This window comes from Amblyraja radiata, chromosome 13, assembly GCF_010909765.2.
Source record: "Amblyraja radiata isolate CabotCenter1 chromosome 13, sAmbRad1.1.pri, whole genome shotgun sequence".
Taxonomy (NCBI): domain Eukaryota; kingdom Metazoa; phylum Chordata; class Chondrichthyes; order Rajiformes; family Rajidae; genus Amblyraja; species Amblyraja radiata.
In genome coordinates, this window is record NC_045968.1 from 17,787,379 (window position 1) to 17,805,405 (window position 18,027).

The 18,027-nt window shown below is 43.0% G+C and overlaps 1 protein-coding gene across 3 annotated transcripts in view; it reads right to left on the reverse strand.

The window, feature by feature from the left end:
• The window catches only part of dis3l2 (DIS3 like 3'-5' exoribonuclease 2), a 188,196-nt gene that overhangs the window by 144,532 nt on the left and 25,637 nt on the right, over positions 1–18,027 (reverse strand). For all 3 annotated transcript variants that reach the window (XM_033031333.1, XM_033031335.1, XM_033031334.1), the window contains exons 3-4: positions 5,465–5,607; positions 109–162 (exon numbers count right to left, since the gene is read on the reverse strand). In XM_033031333.1, the coding sequence (XP_032887224.1) occupies positions 109–162; positions 5,465–5,607 (197 nt within the window). The remainder of the gene's footprint in view (positions 1–108; positions 163–5,464; positions 5,608–18,027) is intronic.

Below are 18,027 nucleotides of genomic sequence, written 5' to 3' on the forward strand. Positions count from 1 at the left end.
TTTATTTCAACTTCTAATATAAAGTGTACTTTAGAAACTAAGCACACAAATTATAAATAATAATTTGCTCTGAAAAGGCTTTTTGAAAACCAATGTAATTATACTTACAGTGGCTGGAATAAAGGCGTCATGATACTTTTTAGGATTAATTCTCAGCGCACCCTGTAAAAGCCAATAAAAATTATGGTCTTAATTTTCCCAACCATACACATTTTGAAGCACTGGCTATAAATCCAAAGAACTGACCAAGTCTCGCAAGGTAATGTCAAACATTCATATAAGCATAAGAACAATGTGAAAATGCAGAAATAAAAATAAAACTGAAACAATTAAACAAGAGGCCAAATTAAAAGTTCCCTGTATCTTAAACTTCTCAAACACTTCTAAAATAAGCTGGCAACACTTTAAAAACTTCTTTAGATATGTGGGTCCCTTGAAGGCAGACACGGGTGAAATTATTATGGTTAACAAGGAAATGGCAGAAGAGTTGAATAGATACTTCGGATCTGTCTTCACTATGGAAGACACAAACAATCTCCCAGGTGTACTGGAGGACAGAGGATCTAAGGGGGTAGAGAAAGTGAAGGAAATTTTCATTAGGCGAGAAATAGTATTGGGTGGGCTAATGGACTGAAGGATGATAAATCCCCGGAGCCTGATGGTCTGCATCCCAGGGTCCTCAGGGAAGTGGCTCTAGAAATAGAAGACGCATTGGTGATTATTTTCCAATGTTCGATCGATTCAGGATCAGTTCCTGTGGATTGGAGGACAGCTAACGTTATCCCACTTTTCAAGAAAGGAGCGCGAGAGAAAACGGGGAATTACAGACCAGTTAGCCTGACTTCGGTGGTGGGAAAGATGCTGGAGTCAATTATTAAAGAGGCATATAATGGGGCATTTGGATAGCAGTAAAAGGATTAGTCCAAGTCAACATGGATTTATGAAAGGGAAATCATGCCTGACTAATCTTCTGGAATTTTTTGAGGATGTGACAAGTAAAATGGTTGAAGGGGTGCCAGTGGATGTAGTGTATCTAGACTTTCAGAAAGCCTTTGATAAGGCCCCGCACGGGAGACTGGTGACTAAAATTATGGCACATGGTATTGGGGGTCGGCTGTTGGCATGGATAGAAAATTGGTTGGCAGACAGGAAGCAAAGAGTAGGAGTGAACGGGCCCTTTTCAGAATGGCAGGCAGTGGCGAGTGGAGTGCCGTAAGGCTCGGTGTTGGGGCCGCAACTGCTTACCATATATATTAATGATTTGGAAGAGGGAATTACTACTAGCAAGTTTGTGGATGACACAAAGCTGGGTGGCAGTGTGAACTGTGAAGAGGATGTTAGGAGGTTCCAGGGTGACCTGGACAGGTTGAGTGAGTGGGTAGATGCGTGGCAGATGCAGTATAATATAGATAAATGTGAGGTTATCCACTTTGGCGACAAAAACAAGGGGGTAGATTATTATCTCAATGGGGTTAGGTTAGGCAAGGGGGGGGGGGGTGTAGCGAGACCTGGGCGTCCTTGTACACTAATCACTAAAAGTTGGCGTGCAGGTACAGCAGGCAGTGAAGAAAGCTAATGGAATGTTGGCCTTCATAACAAGAGGATTTCAGTACAGGAGTAAAGAGGTTCTTCTGCAGTTGCACAGGGCTCTGGTGAGACCACATCTGGAGTATTGTGTCCAGTTTTGGTCTAATTTGAGGAAGGACATCCTTGTGATTGAGGCAGTGCAGCCTAGGTTCACGAGATTGATCCCTGGGATGGCGGGACTGTCATATGAGGAAAGATTGAAAAGACTGGGCTTGTATTCACTGGAGTTTAGAAGGATGAGGGGGGTTCTTATAAAAACATATACAATTATAAAAGGACTGGACAAGCTAGATGCAGGAAAATGTTCCCAATGTTGGGCGAGTCTAGAACCGGGGGTCAAAGTATTAGAATAAAGGGGAAGCCATTTAAGACTGAGGCGAGAAAAAACTTTTTCACCCAGAGAATTATGAATTTGTGGAATTCCCTGCCACAGAGGGCAGTGGAGGCCAAGTCACTGGATGGATTTTAGAGAGAGTTAGATAGAGCTCTAGGGGCTAGTGGAATAAAGGGATATGGGGAGAAGCCAGGCACGGGTTATTCAGTGGGGACAATCAATCACAATGAATGGCGGTGCTGGCTCGAAGGGTCGAATGGCCTCCTGCACCTATTTTCTATGTTTCTCCCAGTTCCTGCCGCAGAAAATCATCCCCACAGCATGATGCTGCCACCACCATGCTTCACCGTAGGTATGGTATTGGCCAGGTGATGAGCGGTGCGTGGTTTCCTCCAGATGTGACGCTTGGCAATCAGGCCAAAACTTGGTTTCATCAGACCAGAGAATCTTGTTTCTCATGCCTTTTGGCAAACTCCTAGTGGGCTGTCATGTGCCTTTTACTGAGGAGTGGTTTCTCACTGGCCACTCTATCATAAAGGCCTGATTGGTGGAGAGCTGCAGATATAGTTGTCCTTCTGGAAGGTTCTCCCATCTCCACAGAAGAAGTCTGGAGCCCTGTCAGAGTGCCCATCGGGTTCTTGATCACCTCCCTGACCAAAGCCCTTCTCCCCCGATTGCTCAGTTTGGCCAGGCGGCCAGCTCTATGAAGAGTCCAGGTGGTTCCAAAGTTCTTCCATTTAAGAATGACGGAGGCCACTGTGCTCTTCGGGACCTCAATGCTGTAGCAATTGTTTTATACCCTTCCCCAGGTCTGTGTCTCGACACAATCCTGTCTCGGAGGTCTACGGACAATTCCTTCGTCTTCATGGCTTGGGTTTTGCTCTGACATGCAATGGCAACTGTGGGACCTTATATAGACAGGTGTGTGCCTTTCCAAATCATGTTCAATCAATTTAATTGAACACTGGTGGACTCCAATCAAGTTGTAGAAACATCTCAAGGATAATCAATGGTAACAGGATGAACCTAAGCTCAATTTTGAGTGTCATAGCAAAGGCTCTGAATATTGCAAAATATTGCAAAATAAGTGGCTTGCAAAAGTATTCATACCCCTTGAACTTTTCCACATTTTGTCACGTTACAACCACAAACGTAAATGTATTTTATTGAGATTGTATGTGATAGACCAACACAAAGTGGTGCATAATTGTGAAGTGGAAGGAAAATGATACATGGTTTTCAAATTTTTTTACAAATAAAAAACTGAAAAGTGTGGCGTGCAAAGGTATTCAGCCCCCCTGAGTCAATACTTTGTAGAACCACCTTTCGCTGCAATTACAGCTGCAAGTCTTTTGTGGTATGTCTCTACCAGCTTTGCACATCTAGAGACTGAAATTTTTGCCCATTCTTCTTTGCATAATAGCTCAAGCTCAGTCAGATTGGATGGAGAGCGTCTGTGAACAGCAATTTTCAAGTCTTGCCAGAGATTCTCAATTGGATTTAGGTCTGGACTTTGACTGGGCCATTCTAACACATGAATATGCTTTGATCTAAACTATTCCATTGTAGCTCTGGCTGTATGTTTAGGGTCGTTGTCCTGCTGGAAGGTGAACCTCCGCCCCAGTCTCAAGTCTTTTGCAGACTCTAACAGGTTTTCTTCCAAGATTGCCCTGTATTTGGCTCCATCCATCTTCCCATCAACTCTGACCAGCTTCCCTGTCCCTGCTGAAGAAAAGCATCCCCACAGCATGATGCTGCCACCACCATGTTTCAAAGTGGGGATGGTGTGTGTGTTCAGGGTGATGTGCAGTGTTAGTTTTCCGCCACACATAGCGTTTTGCGTTTAGGCCAAAAACTTCAATTTTGGTCTCATCTGACCAGAGCACCGTCCTCCTTCACATGTTTGCTGTGTCCCGCACATGGCTTGTGGCAAACTGCAAACGGGACTTCTTATGGCTTTTTTTCAACAATGGCTTTCTTCTTGCCACTCTTCCATAAAGACCCGATTTGTGGAGTGCATGACTAATAGCTGTCCTGTGGACAGATTCTCCCACCTGAGCTGTGGATCTCTGCAGCTCCTCCAGAGCTACCATGGGCCTCTTGGCTGCTTCTCTGATCAATGCTCTCCTTGCCCGGCCTGTCAGTTTAGGTGGATGGCCATGTCTTGGTAGGTTTGCAGTTGTGCCATACTCTTTCCATTTTCGGATGATGGATTGAACAGTGCTCCGTGAGATGTTCAAAGCTTGGGATATTTTTTTATAAACTAACCCTGCTTTAAACTTCTCCACAATTTTATCCCTGACCTGTCTGATGTGTTCCTTGGGCTTCATGATGCTGTTTGTTCACTAATGTTCTCTAACAAACCTCTGAGGCCTTCGCAGAACAGCTGTATTTATACTGAGATTAGATTACACACAAGTGGACTCTATTTACTAATTAGGTGACTTCAAGGCAATTGGTTGTACTGGATTTTATTTAGGAGTATCAGAGTAAAGGGGGCTGAATACTTTTGCACGCCACACTTTTCAGTTTTTTATTTGTAAAAAAATTTGAAAACCATGTATCATTTTCCTTCCACTTCACAATTATGCGCCACTTTGTGTTGGTCTATCACATAAAATCCCAATAAAATACATTTACGTTTGTGGTTGTAACGTGACAAAATGTGGAAAAGTTCAAGGGGTATGAATACTTTTGCAAGCCACTGTATGTAAATGTGATATTTCAGTTATTTCTTTTTAATTCATTATTAATGTTAATGTTTTATGTATTATTTGTAACTGTCACTGTATATCATGTTGTCACTTGTGGGCGGAGCACCAAGGCAAATTCCTTGTATGTGAATACTTGGCCAATAAAGTTATTCATTCATTCATTCATAATTACATTGCAAAATTTTCTAAACACCTGTTTTCGCTTTTTTATTATGGGGTATCGTGTGTAGATTGATGATAAAAAAAAGTAAATTTAATCCATTTTAGAATAAGGCTGTAACGTAACAAAATGTGGAAAAAGTGAAGGGGTCTGAATACTTTCTGAATGCACTGTATACAACATAAACAACATTAAATTTGACTTAATATTTGGTTTAATCATGTGTTAATGTTAGAAATAATTAATCAATAAGTCCTTTGGGCTCAGAGAATTTTCAGCACAATCATCTGATTTGTGACACCTCCTGGCCAATTTACCAATCACAGCGAGATTCCCATTGGGATGCCAATGGCAAAGGAGCTGAGCAACAGAAGAAAGGAAGATAAAGGGGAAGGACATGTGCTGTGGTCTTAGATGTACCAGTTATACCTGGATTGCAATGACTCCAATGGCATGAGTTTCATCTCTTATATTTTTCAATTCCACATGTGAAGTGAATATCATTATCCATATATCACAAGTAAATTATATTAATTAATTAATTTACTGGTTTCATAATATCATCACCTACACAAAACAACTAATGTATATATATGATCAACATCTAATTCCTCATTCCAATAGTAAAATGCATGCTACTTACTATTCTTCAATTAGGTGATTAATTACCTGCACAAGTTCTCCTCTTTTCAAGCCAGCTGAAACTTCACTGGTTGGCAAGTAGGGTTCAAATATCTTCTTCCTCCTCCCTCGATTACTCCTACTCCGACTCCATTTATCATTAAAGTTTGAACGTAAAGCTAAGTTCCCCACTGTAATGAACAAAGATGCCATTGTTATAATTATGGATATACATTTCCTGTCGCCTGGCTAAACCTCAGAAGGTTCTTACATTGGACATCATGTATTCAGTCAACTCTTCCCTACCTTCTATATCTTAGCAAGTTTGACAATCAAAACCTTTTAAGCACGGTGGAAATTTCAAAGAATAGAGACCATAGCTTTAAGGTGAGAGAGGCAAAGTTTAAAAGAGATGCAGAGGGTGGTGAGTGCCTGAAACACTCTGCTGGAGGTAGATACAATAGTGGTGTTCAAGAATAGGCACATGGATATGCAGGGAATGGAGGGATATAGATTATGTGCAAGCAGATGAGAATTGTTCTTGGTATGACACAGACATCGTGGGCCGAAGGACCTGTCCTGTGCTGACTGGTCTATGATACATTTCGTAAGGACAATTGTTTTTTTTTCACTTACATTTTTATTGATTTTTCAGAGATATATACAAAAGAGTGCAACACCATCACCATAAATAAAAGCAATCAAAATAAAAAAATAAGTAGATAGGGGAAAAAAAAAAAGTAAATAAATAAAAAATTGGAATAAGACCGTGTGGTTCACTTAAAAAATGAAAAAAGAAAAAACATTACATTGATTAGTTATCTGGAGATAATTCAATATTCATACAAACATACCATCTAGTTCTATATAACACAATCTTCCCATATCTAGCTCGGCATTTATCTAATTGGTGTCAAATAAACGGACCATTTTTCCCAGATCTTCTCAAATGAATTCTCCTTGACTCTCAAGGAATATGTCAATTTCTCCATATTGAAGATGTCTCGCACAATTTCTAACCACTGTTCCTGTTTTGGACTTTTTTCATTAAGCCACTTGCCTGGTAATGGCCTTCTTACTTGCTGCAAGCAAAACTTTAATCAAATATGTATCTTCTATTTTTACAATATCTTTAATACGGCCCAGATACATCACAGGACAGGTATTTGGGATTTTATAACCCAAGATATTTTTTGCAACTGCATTAACATTTTCCCAGTATGGCCTTATCTTTACACAGTTCCAGACAATATTCTGTCACATACATTGACCTAGGTCTAATGTGAATTAGCAAAGCAAAGGAATTATTTTCAGATCTCATGTTTTTTTCAGATCTCCGCTATTCAAAATTACAGGATCACCACTAAAGGGGCTGTCCCACTTGGGCGACCTAATTGGCGAGATTAGAAGAGTTTGAAAAAATGATATGTTGAAGACCTCCTTCGACTATGTAGAAGACCTCCTTCGACCATGTTGAAGACCAGCGTCGACTAGCTACGACTAACTTCGGGAAAATTGGACACCGACCGAATAGTGGAGAGTGAATACGACCTCCTTCGATCTCCTTCGACCTCCCTTCGACTATGATGAAGACTATCTACAACTACCTTCGACTACCCTCGATTACCTACGACTAACATGCCGACCTACTACGACCTAGTACGACTAAACCTACGAGTATAAAAAGTATCGATTTTTTCCATGGCGACCTTATTTTACTTGCGGGCAATTTTCAACATATTGAAAAAAACGCTGCGACCTAGCTGAGGCCTCAAGTACGCGGAGACCGCTCTTGAGCATGAAGAAGAGTTACGAAGACCTCCTATGACCTTGTGTCGACCATGCTGCGAGTATGAGTCAAGGGCAAACTCGCCAGAACTCGCGGATTAGGTCGCCCAAGTGGGACAGGCCCTTTAGAAACAAATGGCTAATCAGATTTGGGTTAACCAGCAAGAAGAATAGTGAGGAGATACATATCAGAAAAGTAATCTTTTCTCCATTTCAATGCATTAAATGCCATTTTCCATTGAGCAGCCAATATTCGCAACACATTCTGACTTAAGTTTGTTAACTTGTTTGAATGTTTGAATTTCCCTTCTACAATAAGTGCGAACAAACTCTACAATATTAGCAGTCATCACGGAACCGTAATCCCCTACTCTTCCTAACCCCACAAACTAAAATATCAATTAAATGCCCTTGTTTGTGTCTCTTATGGCTTCAGAAGATCTATCCAACTGTTTTACCTTATAGAAAAGCAAGAGCAATGCCCCACTCAAACCACTGACTAAAATACCAATTGTCTCAATGTTAGAATACCCTATGCAATAATAAACAAATCCACCTATTTCTGCCAGGTAGGCACAAAAAGCTCATACTTTGACTGTGACTATGTATCAGACAGCTGTGTTTAATTTTAATGTTCACGTTTTTATTCAAAACCCAAAAGATGCTGCTCTAAATTTTAATTAAAACCTAGCTCATTATGTGTCAAGTAACGACCTCTTCAAAATTTGACAAAACAAAGATGATCAATTTACAATGAAAAACTTAGTTTGATATTCTACAGGATACCGTTGGTATAACAGATATGCGATAATGATTATGTTAAAGTTAAGATCACAGCCACAAAGCCTCTATTAAACACCACTTCAAACAACATTTCCATGAGGCTTATGAGTTTTGCCCCAAGACTTCAAACAGTTCTGAAAACAGCAAACCACCAGAAACAAAAAATAAATACTAAATTAGTAATCCCAACTATACAAAGTAAATTAAATATTAATTGACTTATTCATTCATTCAAAATGGGCGGATACCACCAGGGGCGCCGGGGAGATGGCTGCCCTGCCGGCAGTCTGTTCGTATTTTCTTTCTTTTTGTTATTTTTTAGTGCGTTAAAAGTTTGTTTTAATGTTCTTCGGTTTGTTTTATGTGGGGGGAGGGGGTCGGAGGAAACCTTTTTTCAAGCTCCTACCCTCCCGGAGATGTGATCAATTTTCGGATCACATTGTCCGGGCTCTGCGGCCTACCATCGATGGAGCTGGAAGCCTCCTCGGACTGTCGTGAGCCCCACCGTGGGGCGCGGACTTAACATCGGAGCTAATCCGTTGCCTGGGATCGCTCCCACCGCGGAATCGCCAACAAAGCCTCGCAGTCTCGGGTGAGGCTAATCGGGAGCTCCAACGTCGCGGAAGGCTCGACCAGCCCCGACGCGAGGTTCGATCGCCCGGCGAGGGGGAGCTGACATCCCCTCCCGATGCGAGACCTTGATCGCCTCGACGCGGAGGGCCCGAACGCCGCTGGCTACCGGAGGCAAGATCATCCCGTCAACAGGGGCTCGAGGCCCACGATCGAGGAAGAACAAAGGAAGAGACTTGAACTTTATTTCGCCTTCCACCACAGTGAGGAATGTGTAGGAGTCACTGTGGTGAATGTTCATGTTAAAATGTGTTTTTTGAGTGATCTGTTGCTTTTAATTGTACGACTGACCCTGCCAATGAAATTCCTCGTATGTTGCAAAACATACTTAACGAATAAAGTGTGATTCTGATTCTGATTCGGATACACCGATTTGTGGAGAACCCTTGGGTGTTTGTGTCGAACAAGATCAATGCAGGAATGTATATCTTCAGCCCCATAGTTTTAAACAGGACTAGAATAAGCGGGATCCGTTGGGTCCCTGTCACACGGGAGGTCTGGTCCCCCACCGCAACCCGTTCCCCAATGCAATATTCCACCACTCACCTGTTCCCCCAATGCAACCGGTCCCCCCAATGCAATATTGCACCACTCACCACTCAGGAGTTTGTGAGTGAGGCGGGATACTGCCGCCAGTGGGGCAGGAAGGGGCGTCGCCATCCCAGCCGAGGCATTGTCTGACAGAAGAGACCAATCTGCGTGGCGCTGACTGAAGGAATCTGCACAGGCGCGGTTTTTAAGATTTTAAAACCTCGAGACCTTTTACAATTTACCACCAATCGGAACAAAACGTATTGCACTCGCAGCACAGGAGAACGGCGAGTAACCTGGCAAAAAATTGTAGCGCTAACGCGTACCATTTTTGCATAAATAGAAAAACCGCGCAAACCGGAAGAGCACAAGATCAGAGTTTTAGATACAGGTATAATTGTCTTTCCAAGAAGAAGGAAAATCTGAAGACTAAAGGACAGTGGAACCCACAATACTTCTGCTGAAATGTCATTGCTCTACATTGTTTCTTTTTATTTTGGAGGTGGCATGGATTTGGGTCTCATTACCCGACAAGTAGGACATTTGGCAAGCTCTTGGTGCACCGGGAAAAACTTTTAGTGCTGATGAATGGCATCAGATCTTGTCATAGTGGATATCATAATGGAAGGTGGAATTAGGCTTCCACTTTTCTGTTCTATCAAGACCCAGGGGTTAAAGAATAAAGGTTAGATAGAGCAGTTCACCATACTCTTGATTATGTACTTCACTAAAATATCTCTCCCACCAGCCCATTTCTGCATGATTAATTGGTGCTGAATGACTCGATTTCTGTTAACAGGAAGCTGCTGTATTATATTCCCAGTTTGAAAGCTGCCCAAGTGAGAAGAAATATCTTGGGTCCAAAGAGCAATGGAGCCTACAAAGCTTTGGTTTAATTACTGCTTAACATTAGTTCTGTTCAAGCCTGTATTTAGTTTAAAACCCGGCCTTTTTACCAGACAACCCAGACAAGTTATTCCTTAAAACTAATAACTTCTCACTTTGCATGAAAGGTTTGCCTTTTACCTCGCTCTAGGTGCAGAGTGATGCCACCAACGGGATCCCACCACTGGCCACATCTTCCCATCTCCCTCCGTAACTCCCTGGTCAATTCTTCCCATCCCATCCAAATCACCCCCTCTCCCGGTACCTTCCCTTGCAACCGCAAGAAATGCTACACTTGTCGCTTTACCTCCCCCCTTGACTTCATCCAAGAACCCAAACAGTCTTTCCAAGTGAGGCAGAGGTTCACCTGCACCTCCTCCAACCTCATCTATTGCATCCGCTGCTCTAGGTGTCAGCTGCTCTACATCGGTGAGACCAAGCTTAGGCTTGGCGATCACTTCGCCCAACAGCTCCGCTCGGTTCGCACTAACCAACCTGATCTCCCCGGTGGCTGAACACTTCAACTCCCCCTCCCATTCCGAATCCGACCTTTCTGTCCTGGGCCTCCTCCATGGCCAGAGTGAGTCCCACCGCAAATTGGAGGAGCAGCACCTCATATTTCGCTTGGGCAGTTTGCACCCCAGCGGTATGAACATTGACTTCTCCAATTTCAGGTAATCCTTGCTTTCTCCCTCCTTCCCCTCCCCTTCCCAGCTCACCCACAGCCCACTGTCTCCACCTCTTCCTTTCTTCTTCCCGTTTCCCCCACCTCCGCATCAGTCTGAAGAAGGGTCTCGACCCGAAACGTCACCTATTCCTTCACTCCTCACCCGCTGAGTTTCCTCCAGCATTTTTGTCTACCTACTAGTACTGGAGATGAGGGATTCAAGGTCCAAGGTTTAACTGGTACCTCTGGAATTGTTTTCTGTGGCATGAAGAAAATTGACAGGAGGTTTGATGGAAATGTACCAGACCATGATGTGTTTAGATAGGGTATGTGGAATCTGCTCCCATTTGCAGAAAGTTCAAGGATCTGGGGTTTAAAGATTTTTCTCACGAGTACATCTTTCAAACTAGCGACATTACATTTTTTTCTGCAGTGTAATAAAAATGGTATTCGCTACCTGTAAGAATGACGGATACAGAGTCAATACGGCACTACAAAAGGAAAATTTTCTCAGCACTTGAAAAGTAATTTGTTTGGCTGCAGGAAAATGAAAGTAATTGGGAACTGCTATGGATATTTTGGAGCATGTGGCCTGTGATTCTAAGCTGCAATCCTAAAATAATGAATGTTCTCATAGACACATAGCTGCTAAATAAAAATAACATATTCAAAGGGTATGTTGAAATGAGGATATTTGGACTCTGCAACAGGATAGAGTTATGATGAGTGAGTGGTTGAATACTTGGCAAATACAGTTCATTGTGTGATCAATTTATGTGGTCATGCATTTCAACAAAGAGAAATCTCAAAGTATCCACCAAATGGGGGAGAGATTGCAATGCAGGGCTGCCAACATTGGGAGCAGGGAGTAAGAAATTGCGAGAGACCAAGCCAGAGGGAGCATAGCGACCGGGGGGGGGGGGGGGGGGGGGGGCTGGATGTGGGAGGGGGGTGTGGTATGGAGCTTTTGCAGTTTTCACCTTGAAATTGTGTAATCTGGTGCATACGAGTCTTTTAACTTACACTTGAATGCAATATTTATGCTCTAACTTGGATTAGCTATGAATAAAGTGAGACTAAATTACATTCCTAATTACATTCCACAGTAGAGCCAGGCTCTGATTAACAGGTGCAGTACTTGAATGATCTTAGTATATTCATGTATGGAAATCAGATTATAATCAAACACTTGGCCCATGTTGACCAACCTGGGTCTCACTGCACATCTGGTACTACTCCTGGCCCTGACTCCAGTTGCATACCTTCTCTCATTCCTGACCCCGAGTCCAGCCTGACACCTGGCCCCCCATTCTACCCTGATCATAGCTGCTTACCTGCTTAGGTTCCCAGTACTGAACACTCCCATTGTCCCAGTTTTGACTGCACACCTAGTACTATTCCAGACCTTGACTCTGGATGCACACTTGGTCTTGCTCCTACTAGCCCCTCTGCACTGACAATATATCTGGCCCACACATAAAGCCCCATATCTGACCCCCTGGACTTAACCTATTACGTTCAAGTCCACAGGTGCTTATCTAATGTGGTAATCTTTTATGGGGCACTTCAAGGACTAAATTTTGTATAACAAAATTTGCTACATCCATTGGCTTCCTTGGTATCTAACATGCTAGTTACTTTGTCAAAGAAGTCATCAATTGGTTGAACACAATTTCTCCTCCATAAAATTATACTCACTCAGCTGTATAAGTATTCTGTTACCATTTCCTTCATTTTCCTAACAAACTGTCCTGAAGTCATTTTCACCCCCAATATTTTCAGTATTTTGCAAATTGCAAAGTATTGTTTCAATTATACAGGGCTGAGGGTGTTGCTGAGTCCACGCCTGGACTACGGTGCATAATTCTATGGAGCCACTAGACCAGGTGCGGACCCGTTATATTCCACCACTGACCCATGCCCCCAACTGCGCAGGCATGGCTGAGGGGTTCCCGTTGTGACACCAAAGTTCCCCGTTGTGACTTGAGTCACTGCAACCCTCCCCCAACGGCGCCTCTCCATCCCTCTTCCTACCCCTATCCTCCATTCCCCCAGCACTCCCTCCCCCTCCTCTTCACCCTCCCTCTTCTTTCCCCTCTCCTCCTACCCTCCCTCCCTCCCTCCTACCTTTCCCCTACCCTTGTCACTCCCTCCCTCCCTAACCCCTCTCCCCTCCATACCCCCCTCCTCTGCCTCTATCTCCCCGCTCCTCCACTCCTCACCTCCCCCCCCCCCACTCCCCCACTGTCCCTCCTCACCTCCCCAACTGCCCTCCTCTTCCTCTATCCCCCACTCCCTACCTCTCCCACTCCCCCCCCCTCCCCACTCCCTACCTCTCCCGCTTCCCCCCCCTCCTCTCCCTTTATCCAAACTCCCCCACTCTCCCCTCCCTCTCCCTCCCTACAGCCCTCCTCTCCCTCTATCCCCCTGCTCCCCCACTCCTCACCTCCCCCCTATCCCACAATGAAAATTACAAATTTGCTTTAAAACAACCTAAACACAGTTAGCTGTTAAAGAAAATGGAAGAATTTGATTAAAGCGAAGTTTTTTTGAAATTCGATTTTATTTATGTAAATGAGATTCGGGATCCCATTGTGACATCCTTGTAATGCAGCTGTCGAGCAGGGCAAGTGGAAACGTCATTTAAAAAGTGTTTTTGTGAAGTTTAAAATGTCAATAACTTGTAAAATATAACATCAATCCAAATGAAACTTGTTTCATTTACATCCCAGGATAATGGCAAGGTGGGCCAAAAATTGTAGCGCTAGCGTGTACCGTTTTGGAGGGTTTTGGGATATCACATCCACGCACGCATACAAACAAACAAGATGAGAGTTTTCATAGTATATAGATATTTTAAAAAGATTTTTGCATTGGAGGCTGTCCAAAACTGATTCATAAGGCTAATTCCTGGGATGAAAGGGCTGTCCTCTCATAAACAGACACAACAGATAGATCTGTATTCTCAGTTCAGAAGAATGAAAGAGAAATCATAACAGTTTTGAAAATATAGAATTTAGAATTATTTGTTGCTTAACCATTGTATTAAAGAGTACGTCAATAGGTGAACAGGACTTTGTGTAGGTCAGACACAGATACCATAGGCTTGCACGCCAGATTTGATAAAGATTTGATTATGAGTGCATGGGATAAATTCAGTAAATCTGAAAACCTAGAGATAACAAAGGGAATTGTTAAGTAAATGAAAATACTGGTCTCAGTTTGGTGTATTGTATGTTCTAATCTTAAACTATCCCCATCTTCCTGTATATAGTATATATACCACTCCATTCCTGTTCGTGCCTCTCTTAATTACTCTTAATCAGTGCTATTATATCAGCTTCCACCACCTCCTCTGACATCTTCTGCTCTGTGTAAAAATAAAACATATAAAATTAGTAAAGGATTGGTCACGCTAAATGCAAGAAACATTTTCCCTATGTTGAGGGAGTCCAGAACCAGCGGCCACAGTTTAAGAATAAGGAGTAGGCCATTTAGAACTGAGGTGAGGAAAAACATTTTCACACAGAGTTGTGCATTTGTGGAATTCTCTGTCTCAGAAGGCAGTGGAGGCCGATTCACTGGATGCATTCAATAGAGAGTTAGATGGAGTTTTTAGGGATAGCGGAAACAAGGGATATGGGGAGAAGGTAGGAACGGGGTACTGAATGTGGATCAGACATGATCACATTGAATGGCAGTGCTGCTTGAAGGGTCGAATGACCTACTCCTGCACCTATTGTCTATTTATCTATGCATCTATGTAAAATACAGAATCTAGACATATTGGACCAAAAACATTGACAATGTGGCTGATGTTCTGGAAGCTAAGGAAAAACTTCAACTAATGCCTCCATTTTTGCTGCAGCCATTTTTTGTGAAATTCCAACGGATCTTTGCTACATTTCTATTACCCAGACCATAGTGATGCAGATTGTTACATGTTCTTCAATGCTATTTGAAGATCTTTAAGTTTATTTTATTTCAATATCAACCACCGTAAAAACTTGTGCAATGTATTACACTATCATTCAGCATGGAAATATGCCATTCTGCACAACCCGTCCATGCCGAACAAAGTTCTGTGCTACACTAGTTCTGCATTTGGCCCATATCCCTCTAAATCCATGAACCTGTCCAAATGATCTTTCAAACATTGTAACTGTACCTGCCTCAACCACTTCCTGTGGCAGCTCATTCCATAAACCCACCAACCTGTGGAAATCCTGCCCATTAGGTCACAGTTAAATCCTTCCCCTTTTACCTTCAACTTATATCCTCTAGTTTTGAACTCCCCTACTCTGGGAAAAAGAATATGACCCTCCAGCCTATCAATCCATCTTGATTTCACAAACCTCTATAAGGTCCCGCTCAACCCAATTTGCTCCAGAGAAGTGTCCCAGTCTATCCAGTCTCTCCTTCTAATTCACACTCTCCATTTCCAGCAACTTCCTTGTGAGTCTTTTTTGCACCCACTCCAGCTTAATCACATCCTTCTTCTAGCATGGCCACCAGAACTGCATACATTACACATGGAGACTCACCAACACCAAACAGAGGGGGCGCTGTCCTGTGCACGGTTGCCCAGCCAGCAGCTGTCCTGTCCTTTCATCTTTTTTCCTTATTTTTAGTTAGTTTAGTGTTTTGTTTTAGGAGTTCTAGCTTTTTTATGTGTGGGGGAGGGGGGGGGGGGAAGGGAGAAACTAATTTTCAGGGTCCCTACCTGGTCGGAGATGCAGCTTTTCTCCGGGCTGCACTCTCGACCCGTCCTCGCGGCCTAACAGCGGGCCTGGAGCGGCATTTCCTGAGGGGACCGCCCAGAACCTCGGCATCGGCATCGGCGGCACCGGCATCGGCGGCGGCATCGGCGGTACCGGCATCGGCGGAGCTGCGGGTCTGAGGACGGCGATGCAGCGCTGGAGCGCCATTGCGGGGCGGGCGGTGCCTTGCCTGGGTCGCTGAGCTGGAACTCCGGTGAGCTGGGTCCGTTGCGGAGCTGCGGGTCTGTGGAGCGGCTGCGGGCGGCGGTGCTGAACTTTCCATCGGGAGCCTGGGATCTCTCGATGAGATTGCCAGTTGAGCTCCATTCGGGCGCGGCCTTGTCGGCTCCGGAAGCCACGGTCTCAAGTAAGGAGGCGGCCGTTTCCAGGGTTCCCATGCCGCTGAGAGGACTCTCCCAACGCCGGAACAACATCACCCGGCAAGAACGGCCTGGAACATCGGGCCTCCTTAGAGGCAACTGTGGAGGCCTCAATAGGCCCGACTATGGGGGAACTGGGGTTGGGAACTGGACTTTGTGCCTTCCCTCATAATGGGAACCATTGTGGGGGGATGTTTTCATGTTAAAGTTCTTTAGTATTGTCATGTTTGTATTCTTTTTTTTTATGTGCTGCATTGGCATTGGCATAACAAATTCCACCAGCCTGGCTGTGTGGTCATTAAAAGAATCAATCAATCTCGTACAGCTGCAACATGATGTCCCAACTAACCTGTTAGCCCAAATCTAGTAGTTCAGATTACCTACTGTATCCTTGTTTCCCACTGTTAATGACCCAGACTCATCCTCCAGTGGTCTCACTTCTTGTAGCCACCATTTCTATATATCCATAAAAGATCTTGTAGTTTTTTGGTATTACTTTTCAGTTTTCTTTCAATCAATATTCTACCCTCCTTAGTAGCTTTTCAGCCTTTTCACTGCCAGGTTCTGAAAATGATCCTGTCTTCTGATCTATCAATAGTTATTATACATCAAAACCTTTTAAACTCTTGCCTTTTAAAAAAATTACTCCCCAGTGGACAACGTCACATTTTCAACATTATATTCCATTTGCCGCATCCAAGCACCTTCATTTTGTCCATCTCACTCTGAAACCACATGCACTCTTCTCACAGCCCACACTGCCACCTGGCTTTAAATCATGATAAACTTCAATATATTCCAGTTGATCGCTTCATCCAAATCATTCAGATTGTGAACAGCTGGGATTTCTGCACTAATCCCTGCCAACAACCTTCCAACCTCTATTCTCCTCTCTGTTTTCTATCAATGAACATATCTTCAGTACTATATTATCCCCTCGTGGACTCGAATTCTATTTACTAATCTCATGTGACATCTTCTTAAAATCTCAGTGCACTTCCAGTGCCCTCTATAATGTTTGGGACAAAGACCCATCATTTATTTATTTGTCTCTATACTCCACAATTTGAGATTTGTAATAAAAAATCTTCAGATCGGGTGATTGACTTGGCCACTCAAGAATTTACCATTTTTTAGCTTTGAAAAACTCCTTTGTTGCTTTAGGTAGTCGCCAATGGAATTCACTGGTCAACACCGGCGACAACCTACGTCACCTGGCGGCAACCTACGACAGCACCTACTTCTGCAGAAGTCAACCTACGCTCATTGGCGTCAACCCATTGTCGCCGAAAATTTGTCAACTTGGTCTTCATGCATAAAGTTGCCAAGACACAGTTGACCATGTTCCGTAGCTCTATGACATGATCACAGTGTTCAGGTGATACACAAAATAGTCTTTGGAATCTTGAGTAAAAGTGGAAGTTCTATCTAAATGAGTTACGGACCAAATCATCTCTCGCTCCTATATTCAGCACATGAATCAGCAACAAGGAAAAAAAGCTTGGCAGAGAAAATTATGATACAAAATGCATCTGCTATTGCACACTGCTTCCACTACTTTTTTTTCTGGATAATCAGTGCTTTGATGAAGACTATTTAGCAGGCATTCAGTTTACAAAATGTTTGGATGTTCATAAAAGATAACAAATGCATTGTTTTGTTATTCACTCAATCAGTACCCATTTTTAGTTGTCATTTATATAATGCTATATTTAGTGCTAAACTTTGGCTACAGACATTAAGAATAACTCTAATTGTAAAAGGCGATCAAAACACAAAACCACACTTATAACCTAAGATTTGATCTATTCAATTGCAGGAACTATTTTAAATACAGTAATTTTACAGAAGAATCTTAGTTCTGAAGACCCTCAGCGATAAAAAAAAAAAGCTTCCTAATGCTGCCATTTCACTGTGCAGCATTTCCCAAATGTCCTACAATTCTTAGAAAACTTACCAGCAGTCTACATTTTAAAATTAAACACACATGTTACATTATAAAAAGAACACATTGTACCCCTTGAAGGATCTACTTCAAATTTACTTTTAGGGTGGGATTTTAATATCTTATGCTGTTCTGAGCAGGTGGTGGATGAATAATGCATGTGCAAATATCGTTGGAAATGAAAACTATGGGGTTTTTATTAATTTTTTGAAATATCCTACTTTTTTCAAAAGTGATCAGAC